General features: G+C 57.8%; 1 protein-coding gene across 2 annotated transcripts in view; it reads right to left on the reverse strand.

Moving 5' to 3' along the window:
* Positions 1–8,161, reverse strand: part of Tp73 (tumor protein p73) — a 46,149-nt gene extending 37,988 nt beyond the window's left edge. For both annotated transcript variants that reach the window (XM_051171900.1, XM_051171899.1), the window contains exon 1: positions 8,047–8,161. In XM_051171900.1, coding sequence (XP_051027857.1) covers positions 8,047–8,088 — 42 coding nt within the window. In that variant the 5' untranslated portion in view covers positions 8,089–8,161. The remainder of the gene's footprint in view (positions 1–8,046) is intronic.
* Positions 8,162–11,984: the final 3,823 nt, after the last annotated feature.

Genomic DNA, 11,984 nt, shown 5'->3' on the forward strand with positions numbered 1-11,984 from the left:
GCTCACCTGCCCTGGTCAGATGCCAGCCAAGCCTCCCCACCTGGCTTCCCACTCCCCGCCCGGCCAGTAGCTTCTGGTCCTTAAGAGAAACCCCAAGATGAACAGAACCAGACCTGCCCACCTTGCAGGCTTCCCAATGCCTCTGGTCCCCCAGAAGGTACCTGACCAGTGACACAGGTGAGAGAATGTCTCTCTGAGCCCTGACCGTGGCAGACACTGCCAAGCCCAAGATGAATGGCACCAGGCCTCTAAGCAGACCCTATAATAGCAGGCACAGCACACCTACCGTGGCAAGGTGTCTCATGGGGTCACCGACGTAGAGCATGGTAGGCTCGTGGGGGTCTGCACACTCTGAGGAGCTGGTGTGCCGCGGGACGAGGCATGGGTCTGGGTGGTTATGTGGGGTAGGGGCAGACTGGTGGCTTCCGGGTGGGATGGACTTAGGGGTTGAGGCTCCGTGGCCAGAAAGGCAGGAGCTGAGGATGCTGAGGAGCGCGTGAGCCGAGGGCTGGCATCATCGCCCTGCCTACCTCCCTTACTTCTGTCAACTGGCTGCATCCAACAACAAACCGGGGCCCACCCCTTTATTCCTCATGACTATTCATCAACACAGGGCAGGCCTCAGCTTGCCCAGAGATGTGTTGGACCGCACCAAGGAGCCTACGCAGGGGGAGCCGGTGGGGAGGCAGGGTCAGCGGCTGGCTTAGAGATCATGCACTCCCACCCTGCTGCTTCTAAGCTGCCGCCCAGTGAAGGCTCTGGGGACTGCGGACTTCGCCTACAAACAACCTCCGCTGTAAAGCTTGAGCGGTCAGCCCTGGTCCTGGAGATCTTTGTGGCCAGGGCTGGGCCACCCTGAGGGAAAAGATGGTGCTGCCAGCCTTGGTGACCCAGGTGAGAGAACCTGCCTCCTCCCAGGGAATTGTGGACCCACAGGGGCCAACCCAAGGTGTAAGTAGAGGAAAGGCCCAGCGTGCTTTGCCAGGGGACTTGTGGAGCGTCAAGAACAGGGTCAAGTACCATCAACGGGCCCAGAGTGGTGGGTCGAGCCAAAGAGCCCACGGCGTCGTCTTATAGATAGCATTTTGTCCTGGCTCTGGCTAAGCCCAGGAAGCAGGGACACGGCCACTCCACCAAATAGAACTCCTGAGGGACCCCTTGAGAATGTGTCCCTGCTACAGTGGGCCTTACGCAGCCAGGGCTCTACATCAGCACCTGCCCGGTGGGAACCGTATGGTAGTCACCACGGCGCCTCGTCTCGGGGGCTTGGTCATGGCTGGGGCTGCGCTGCTCTTAAGTCAGCTATGAGCAACAAGGCCAGCTTGCTAGTCGAATTGGGGGGGCGGGGCAGGAAGGCAATCTTTGGGGAGTTGCCACTCAGGGGTTTGCAGTAAGAAGTCCTGGGGCGGGGGCAGCTGCAGCTGCAGCCTCCATGTGGGCTAAGGGACAGGCTTATATACTCCCACACTGGTAGGTGTGGCCAGGCTGCTCCAGAGACTCCTGAGGAGATGGCTTCAGTTTCCAGAATGGGGGTTTGGGGAAGTGTGCTCCTCAGCAGTTCTGGGGCCTCATCTATCAACGGTCATGTTGGGTGTTTTGTTTTGTTTTGTTTTTTTGTTTTTTCGAGACAGGGTTTCTCTGTGTAGCCTTGGCTGTCCTGTTCTCGCTCTGTAGACCAGGTTGGCCTTGAACTCACATCGATCCACCTGCCTCTGCCTCCCAAGTGCTGAGATTAAAGGCGTGTGCCACCACGCCCGGCTTAATGTTGGTTTTTACAAATACTCAGAGAAAACAAAGGGGGGAGGATTGGGGCTGGAGGGGAACGGAGCTGACTTCAACAAGAACCCATGCCTACCACCAGAGGAGGCACCTGGCCGGAGCCTGTCAGCCCCATGAGGGAAGGTCTGGCCAGGGAAGGTCCCGCACTGAGCTGTCCTCTGCCGCCTCTGCCCCAGCCTGGCTCCTGCTTCCTCCTAGATGGTCTGTCTGTCTGTCTGCCTGCCTACCTGCCGGCTTCAGGTCCTCCCGGGTAGAGGCTTCTCTGTGTATGCCTCACTGGAGACCCTGTCGTGCTGGCTGCTCCTGTTGAACCCTCACAGGTGAGGCAGGGGTGAGATCCTGCAGCCCCTGTTGCTCTCTACACTGCGTGTTCTGCAGAGACTGCCTGACGGGAAAGACAGGTGCCCGAGCGTGGTGTATTGATTCAGGAGCCAACACACCATGTACTACTGTCCCTGAGGGTGGCTTTGTCCCTCTTCCCCTGGACTTTGGAGTGAGGGAGAAGAGTAGGGGCTCAGGGAGGCCCTGGAGTGGGGGCCGGCTGCGTTCTGTTGGTACTGTGCGCCTAAGACCCTCTTGTCACCAAAGGTAAGGATGGCCAGAAACCAGTAGGAGTGATGGGCAGACTGGGTTTTCCCAAGAGGACCGCACCACACCCAGCCCTGTGCCCACTCACCCCACCCTGGTCTTACTGTGAATTCTCCCAGTGAAGCTATGTCCTTCCTGACCTACCTGCTCCAAGGACACATCCACAAGGCCCAAATGTGCCCTTAGGTTGTGCCCTTCTCAAAGTCAAGAAGGCTTCCTTGGGCACCCCTTGGGGTCTCAAGGTATTTACTGCCCCGGCTCAGCCACCTGCAGGCCACAGGGAGATCGACACAGTGCCTTCTGTCAGCCAGTTGCAGCACCACCCCAGCCCTCTGTGGGCCATCTGCTCATAACAGCTGTTGCCAGAGAAAGGCGCCAGAAACAGCGGGAAAAGGCACCTAGAATGGAGGTGCAGGCCTAGAGGAGGGGATGGAGAGAGAAGAGAGGGCACTGAGCCTGCAGCCGCGCCGGGAGCCCTGCCTCTCTCCCCTTTCCTCTGCTGAGCCACGGCATTCTCTGTCCTGTTTCTGTATTCTAAGAGCTGGAGGGGGCCTCTGGCTCTCAGTGTCCACGGAGAAGCTGGGACTCAGAGGGAAGGGACTGATCCAATGCTGGGTACAGGGGTGAAAGGTAGCATTTCTGTCTCCAAGGTCAAGCCCCTACTGCCCCTTGGCACACAGTTGGCACTTACGATGGGGAGTTTGCCCTCCCCTCGATCTTCAAGGACTGATATGGGACCCTCCACACGCATGCATGTACGTACACACGCGCACACACACACACACGCGACAGCTTCCAGAGCCTCTCAACTTTTTGGGCCCCTGTTGCAGGCTGGAGCTGTCTGTCACTCCTGTCCGCAGCCTTTGGCATGGGCCCCTCGGCTCACCCTAAGCAGCACCTGGGAGAGGTGTCTCTTTGTTCTTTTCTTACTGGTCAGGGGAGGGGGGAGATTTCATTTTCGAGAAGGGATTTCCCTGTGTAGATCAGGCTGGCTTCATACTTTGGATCCCTCTCCATCTGCTGCCAGGGGCTGGGATTTTAGGCATGTGCCACCACATCTAGTACCAGGACATGGTTTAAAGAACAGTTTCTGTAAGCCACTTGGAATCAAGGGCTGTCAGAACCGGAAGGCCACTGCCAGGGCCAAGGAGCTCAACACACAGAAGCCAAAGTGGACAAGGGGCAAGACCAGCTCTGGGACCCAGTGCCCTGCGTGGCAAACTGTCTGGGGCCTCCAACAGTGTGGGATACATAGAGCTTCATCTTGCCCTTGCCATCACTCCCTGTGGGAGAAGCAGCACCCATCGTCCTCAAACCCGAGAGACGTTTAACCTGTCCATCTCCCCCATCTTACAGACGGGGACACTCAGATCCAGAAGACCAAAGGGTCCTGGGGGTTTTCCAGCTTAGAAGGCCACAGTGGGCTATGAACCCAGGACATCTAGGCCCAGGGACCCCTTCCCCCAGTTTCCCTCTTCACAGCCTTCTAGACTCTGATGCATCATCTATATGGCCACAGGATATAAGGCCACAAGGGCTCACGGCTTCCCTCACCAAGCCTGGGGCTCTCCCAGAGCTGCTGGGGGCCCAGCTGCTCCTGTCCCCATCACTTTTTTTTTTTTTTTTTTGGCTGTCCTGGACCTACTCTGTAGACCAGGCTGGCCTTGGACTCAGAGATCTGCCTGTTTGGGATTAAAGTCATGCACCATCACCGCCTGACTCACTCAGCTTACTTTAACCTGACTACGTACTCTCCTCAAATGAGACATGGATGCAGTCAGATGTCAAGGCCTGGCCGGCCCCTCGACACAAGGCCAGGCAGGCGAGCAGGTACTCAGCAGAAGCCGGTACTCAGGAAGCTGCACATGTCCCAGTGTCCTCTCCCTGCTAGCCTCTTCCGTCTCCTCAACTCCACAAGCAAGGGCATGGAGACACAGAGACATGTGGGAACTTGAACTCACTGGCTGCACAGTTTCTGCCAGCCATTGAGGTGGGGGGTGAAGGGCGCCGTGGGGTTCTGAGGGTCCACTACAGCTGGTAGGCCTGCTCAAGATCTCCAACGTGACAGGAAGCAATCTCTCACTTGAGGTCCCTAATACACAGAGGAGACCACGCAAGAGAAGAGATGTCCCACCTGTTCAAGGACTATGCTAAGCTGTGGACCCTTGCTGGGCTATCCTGGTATTTGGGTGGGGTTGTCCAGCACAAGAGGACAGCTAGGTACCAGTCAGCACTGGGTGAGCTTCTGTGGGGTTCCTGAGAACACAGGAGGTGGGGTTGCTGGGAGCCCTGGGCACCTCAGATGCCACAACTGCCCACTGACCTGAGGACAAGCCTGGGTAGTGTTCCTTGTCCTGGGCCCAGCCACGTACTGGGCTAGAGTTCTCAGGGGAAAGGGTGGCGCTGGAAGCTTCCATGCACTCATGGGCTGAGTGGGCCAGGTATCCAGTCCTCTTAGCCCTGTTTCCTCTCCGGACCTCCCAAGCCCCTGGACTCTAAAACGATACACATTCAGTCTTTCTCTCTCTCTCCCTCCCTCTCCCCCTCTCTCCCTCCCTCCCCCACTCTCTCCCTCCCTCTTTCTCTCTCTCCCTCTCCCCCTTCTCTCTTTTAGTTTTTCAAGACAGGGTTTCTCTGTGTAGCCTTGGCTGTCCTGGACTCACTTTGTAGACCAGGCTGGCCTCGAACTCACAGCGATCCGCCTGCCTCTGCCTCCTGAGTGCTGGGATTAAAGGCGTGCGCCACAACACCCGGCTTCAATCCTTCTCTTAAAGCCAAGCCACACTTCAGAAGCTGCTGCAGACCGACCTCTGGGTGTGAGGCTGGGGGATCCACTTTTTGCTGGCATTCCACTCCAAAGTAACAACACAGGCGAATCCACGGTGTGCACACCCTCCTCCCTGTGTGAGCGCAGGCCAACTCCTCCCTCTGATGTCCGTCAGACTTCCGAGCCCCTGAGTGTGAGTCAGTGGCCTCAGCTCCTGGCCTTAGGCACTGGACATATCAGAGTAGCCACTGAGTGGACACTTGAGACCGTGGACCTATGCAGGCTACGCACTGTCTGCACCTTTCCCCGACCAGCATGTACTTGGCAGTCTGTGCCTGGACCATTGCTTCCTCAGAGCCCTACCCTACAACAACAAGGGACCCTGTAGGTCCCCAGGCTACTCCCACACATCTGCACCCCAAACTGTCATTTCCATAGCTGCCTCTGTGCCACAGGCTCAAAGATCACTAGGAGCCCCATCACCCCAGCCACCTTGCCTTGCTCTGGAGCATGCTCCCTGCAGTGCCTGGGTGCCCCTCTCCACCCTAAGCATTGTGACCCCGATAAGCCGTAACCAACCATGTAACTACCTCATTTCACTGTATGCAACATGTAGTGCCTCCTGCATCAGTCCCCCCACCCCCCGCGCAGCCCTCTGCAGCCCGCTGTAGCCCTCTGCCAGCGATGGCTCGCCATCCTCCTGCCAAAGAGCTCTGGAGCATTGCAGCCAGATGGCCCAAGTCATCACTTCATGTTTGCTACCAGGGCCACCGTGAGTTCTGAGCATACAGGAAGCTGCTGGGCCAGTAGCTGCCTCTGGGGAGGACTGGGTATAAGGGTCAAACGAGGCCTGCAGAAGGGAGACCAGGGAGCCCTGGCTCCAGGGAATTCCCACTTGAGGAGCTGAGCTGTGCACCCAGGAATTTCATCCATGGCTTTACTGCAAGGCATGTTGCTACCTGACGAAGCGGGCCCCTTGTTTGCGGAGGCGTCACGCCCCACCCGTGTTACCCCCGCTGGGAGCAGCATGCCCCAACAGGTGAGGGCTCATGAGCACCCCGCCAACATGTGTACATTGGGCATCTTTGGGGCCAGGGGTGGGTACCACATCCCTAGCCTTGGGGTCCTGGGACTGAGCCCTGCTTCTTCCGTCAGTACAATTCCCCCACCGAAGCAGGTCGGTGGGGTCTCTGAACACTCTGCCCTCTCAGGTGCATGCTGGGCACCTTAGTCTGAAGCAAGCTTCCAGAACCACCGAGGCAGGAGGCAACTTTAGAGTCTTTGTGTAAGGCCCTCCCCACGGGAGCCTGGTAGCCGCCATCTCTGCTCCTCTGCACTGGAAGACACAGATATGCCAGATGACGGTCAGAATCTTGTCTCTGAGGAGGAGCAGCAGGCAGGATGGGGGACTATCTTCTCACCATATTACAGGGCCATTCTCTTCCCCCCCCCCCCCCCCCCCCCGCCCGCCCCGAGCCCCGGGCTATTCTTCCCACAGCATCTGCCTCAGTTTCCCTGCCTGTAAAGTGGACACTCACTGGTGCTGGATGAAGGTGAGCCACTATTCTGAGGCAGGCTCCTGAGGAGGCAGAGAGCAGGCATGGACAGGCAGAGCTCAGAGGAGTGGACAGCACCAGGATTACCTCTGTGCCTAGGGCTGCCACTATAGGAGCCTTCTCCCAGTGATCATGGGGCCCTGTACAATCTTTCCACCCTTGACAGAGGGAGGGGACCAAGGATGAAGTGCCTCCTGCACCCTCAGCCTTGCTGCATACTCATCGCTGCAGCTGGAGCCCCACTGATGCTCAAGGTGACCGACCAGGTCTCCCCCTCCGAGTAGGGGCTATTGTCACAGTTTCCTACCCTCCAGCACGTGGCCCATCAGATGCTACTGGGAGAAAGGCTGTGCTGGGGCCATGCTCGGCTCTCTGGTGCCTCCGCAGCTGACGTGTGCCAACCTGGTCTGAGCTTTGCTCTTTCTTCATGTGCTTGCAGGGTTCCTCCAACAAGTCCCCACCTGACACTTCCCGGCCCTCTTGTTTTGAGGGATCCCAGCACCCTGGTGGTCCAGTGGGGGAGGATGCTGAGGACAGAAGGCCTCGCGGGGCTTCCTCGGGACTAGAGGTCCTCACATGTCCCTTCTTGCATGCACCAGTCACCTCCCTCCGGCGCCTGGCACCACCAGGGCATGCCAGAGGTAGCCAGAGAGTGAGCAGGGACAGAGCCCCACCAGCTACTGTGGCTGGCTTGCCTTCTTGCCAAGGGGAGCTCCCAATAGGAGCCCACATTCCAGAGGCTGGCTGCTGTGTGGCACCCCTCTTTGCCCCAGGAAAGGGAGCCCAAAAGATGGGGAATGGAGGCACCGCCCCCACCGGCCACATCTTCCCTTTCTAACATAGGGAGCTCTCGTCACCACCCTCCATGCTGATCCTGTCCAGAGGTAGACAGAGGGACATGAGCCAATCAGAGAGCAAGGGAGAGCTCACAGGCAGACAGCAGCAAGCATGCTAAGACCAACACGAAGCAGGATTTTCTGGGCAAAGGAAAAAGAGGGGTGCCCTCTCCACAGGGCCTCAAGATGTTGGAGAATCCCAGCTCCCTTCTCTCTTCAGGGCAAGGCTGCCTAAGAACGAAGGCGCCCCAGGAAAAACTAAAGAAGAAGCAGGTGAAAGAGGAGGCTGGGAAACACCTGGGTCCTGTCGCGCCTGGAGCCCTTCCTGCCACTGCACCCATCCACGCGCCAATCCACTCTTACCGAGGAGTCAGCAGTCACGTGACCTGGTTATCTATCTTCTTCCTTACAATTTGAAGCATCCAGACTTACCCAGAGTGGCTACCCAAAGTCCCGCTAAGAAAAGCCAACCGACGCTTATTACAATGTTCAGTCTTCAGCAAGGGCTGCCCCCACTCACCATCTCTGAGGAGGTCATGCCCGGCAGGTGGAAGACATCCATGCTGGCCTCCTGGCTGCCCACTGCCTCACTGCTCCCTCGGCTGGACTGGGGAAGGTCAAAGTAGGTGCTGTCTGGCTCCCTGTGTTGTGGGAGAAGGAGGCTGGCTGTTACATCTGCTCTGCCATCCCCTGAGATCCCTCTGGCTCAGGATGCCAGGCTACCTACCCCATGGCTCCGGGCAGCATCTGTGTGTCCCAAGAGATCGATCACATGCCCTTGGCCTTCTGGGCCTTCCTCACCCCATCCCCCGCCCCACCCCGCCCCGCAATCCCCACCAACCTGTGGCTTGCCCCTCAGGACTGGTAGCACTGGGAAGAAAATGCTTCAGCTACATGGCCTCTGTGCCCACAGCCCTCTAGAGAACTGGCCAGAGGACAGACCGTGGCTGTGGGTCACATGCACCCAGGCCACGGCTCAAGGAAGCTGCTACCCTGGCAGACCCCCTCTCTCAACTTGTTCCAAGCCAGCCAAAGCCAACCAAGGCCAGCGAGGCTGAGTTCTCCATACTCACAGAGAACTCCACAAGTGCTCGAAGGTGGTTCCTTCGCCGGCGGAGGAAGACGGGGACTGGGCCATCTCCCCCACGCCACTGCTCATTCTGGAGGAGGGAGAAGGACAGGAGGTCAACATGAGCATCCGGGGAGTCCCGTCCTCAGGGGAGTCAAGTGGACAGGGCTGGCTATGGTGTGCAAGGAGACCCCAGAGCAGCTGCCGAGCCCTCCCACCCATGCTGGGCCCCTCCCCGTGCCCTGATGTGGCTCCCTCCCTGCCTACTACCTCTTTCTCAGGCAGCCCACCCTCTGGCCCAAGAAGTGAGACTGACAAGTTTGGCTTTAGAGATCTCATTCCTGGATCCTGCTGGAAACAGCTCCCAGAAAAGCAGTAATGAGGGCAGCTGTGTAGTGGATGCTGCGGAGTAAGTGAATTTAGCATCCACGGTCTTGAACCAGTTTGTGGAGGAATGAGCCGGGGCTGCCACACTCTGAGCCTACAGATACGGCAAGGGTTAGGACAAGCCAGGTCTTGATATGTCCCTTGTCCCCAAAACTTGGAGACAGATCATCAATCAGGTCCTTAGTAAGAGCATGTGTAGGGCGCCCCCTGCTGGAGACAAGCTGGGAGGCATAGCAGTGCAGGCTGCTGTGGGACTCAAGAGGTTTCTCATCCTGCAGGGTCTAAGGCCAAGGTCCTAAGACTGCCTTGGAGTTGTCACCTCTGCATGGTCTCCTCAGATAAAGGGGAGTGGGGGGGGGCACCCTGACCCCATTGGCTCTTTCCCAACTCTTTCCTCAGCACAACCTCCCACACAGAGGTTCCAGCCACTCACAGCCACTCAGGAGAAGGGAGCACACGGTAAATTGTGTCCTGTGGGAGGGCGGGGCAGGGAAACCCCAGCCCACCTGCCCACCACCCATATCCCAGCTGAGGAGCAGCTCCCTGTGGCAGCCTTCTGAGCTCAGGGAACCAGCTTGACCCAGCCCTACTCTGCCAAGCTGACAGGTCCAGACTTGCCCAGAGCTGGCAGGGCAGATCTGTGGCTTTTGTCTGACCCCAAGCAGGCGACTACTTATAGAGGTTTGTGGCACAGAACTAGAGATGGCACGCGCCAGGCCATTGTGTCCCCCCCCCACCCCACAGAAGTGGCAAAGGTGTGAGGGCCAGTCCAGAATCCCAGCTGAGACAGGCAAAGAGAAACCTTAGGGTGGGGAGGGGGGGGCTCAGTCAGCAAGGGAGGACGGCCCAGGGCAAGGATCCTGGACATGTCACAGCCCCGCCCCCTTCAAAAGACAGGTGCACACATACACAATTCCAGGCACCAAGAGGCTGAGGCAAGAGCAACAGTTCAAGGTCAGCCTCAACTACGTGAGGCCTTATCTCCAAAAGCAACAATGATAACACTTTTGTTTGTTTGTTTTGTTTTTCGAGACAAGGTTTCTCTGTGTAACAGCCCTGGCTGTCCTGGACTCACTTTGTAGACCAGGCTGGCCTCGAACTCAGAGCTATCCACCTCCCTCTGCCTCCCGAATGCTGGGATTAAAGGCGTGCGCCACCACGCCAGGCAATAACACCTTTACAATAAAATGCTGATTATATGTTAGGAGAATTTCAGGACAGTCCTTAAATTTTTATTTAATGACTTGACTTATACAGGTATGGTGTGGTGCATGTGTGTGCATGTGTGCCACAGTCTGAGTAGAGAGGTCAGAGGACCAGGTTCAGGAGCGGCTTCTCTACTTTCACCACATGGGGTTCAGGGATTGAACTTAGGTCATCGGGCTTGGCAGCAGTCACCCTTACTCACTGAGCCATTTCCCATTTCACTGGCCCGCCTCTGGAATAGATGTGGGCAATGCTGTGGTCACACTGCCCTAGATGGTCTCTCAAAGATAGGAAGGAGCACTTTGAGACTCCCTGTCAGGCTGAGGGCCCCAAAACACATGCTCCTCCGGGGTCCCAACATGGACGTAGCCTGGGAAGACGGCAGCAAGATCCCAGGAGTGCCCTGCTGGTACCTCCACCTGCCATACCTCACCCCACCTCTTGCCACTCATGATGGCTGGCCTCTCCAGTTCCAGACAGGACACAGCTGAAGACCGCCAGCCTTCTGAGGAAGCAAGGGGGGAATATGGGTCCCCCTTCACCTCTAGTTGTGTCCATGTGGCCAGGATAATCAGAGGGGGATGTTGGAGGGGGGGAAACGTGGCACACTGAGTATTGGCAGGTGCCCAGTGCCTGGAAACAAAGCAAGGGTCGGGGAGGGGCTATCTACAGGCACAAGACTCCCCGCAGTTCCGCAGACTTTGCAGCCCTGCCCCCCAGTACAGACCCAAGACCTCTTGCTGAGTACTCCGCAGCAGTCCCACACTTCCTGCCTTCCAAGTCCTCCTGCACCCACACAGGGAGGAGCCGCCACCCAGGGCCCTCTGTCAGCGGCCTCTCCTGACCTGCTTGCCATGGACACAGGCCTCTGCCCACCCTCCTCTGCTGCCCTTTACTGGTTCCTCCAGTCCTCATGGGACCTACACACATGGGGCATCTGCTAGTACTTGGCTCTGCACTTCTGCCCCTTCAGCCTGGGCATGCCTTTTTACCTCAAAGGTGTCTTCTCAGCATCAGCTCTGAACTCAGAGAGCACCACAGCCTCAGGGAGGCCACCTACACCATCCAGCCTTGTCGCCCTTCCCTTACTGCCTGCAAAATCCCCGCAGCTGGCAACCAAACCTTACTACATCATTATCTTCAGAGAGACACAGAGAGGCAGGCGTGGTGGCGCACGCCTTTAATCCCAGCACTCGGGAGGCAGAGGCAGGTGGATCCCTGTGAGTTCGAGGCCAGCCTGGACTCCAAAGTGAGTTCAGGACAGCCAAGGCTACACAGAGAGACCCTGTCTTTATACAGAGAGATGCAGAGGGAGAGAGATGGAGGGAGAGACAAAGACCGTGGGGGGGGCAGGGAGGGAGGGAGGGAGGGAGGGAGGGAGAGAGAGAGAGAGAGAGAGAGAGAGAGAGAGAGAGAGAGAGAGAGAGCGCACACTCTGGAATATGTGTACCTTCAGGGTCAGGGTTTGGTGAGGGACATCAAGGGCTCCTGCACTGAGCTCTCTGGAGCTGGTCAGGACATACTGTTGCTGACTGCCTGGTGGAGGGCACCAGCTGCAGCTAACACCAATTTAGCCTCCCTTAGCACTGCCTCCCCACTGAACCTCAAATCCTGCAAAGCCCCCTTCCTGCACTGGCTAGCTCCCATGCTCCCACCTGCTCAGGTAGAGCTCCCTGCTCAGCGAGGATGCCAACTCTGCTTTCCTTTCTCATCTCAACCCAGACTGCCTCACCAGGAGTGTGTGGTGATGCAAAGGGGCATGCTGGGGCCCTGGCTTCAGGTATGTGTGACCTCAG

Source organism: Acomys russatus, chromosome 29, assembly GCF_903995435.1.
Source record: "Acomys russatus chromosome 29, mAcoRus1.1, whole genome shotgun sequence".
NCBI lineage: Eukaryota > Metazoa > Chordata > Mammalia > Rodentia > Muridae > Acomys > Acomys russatus.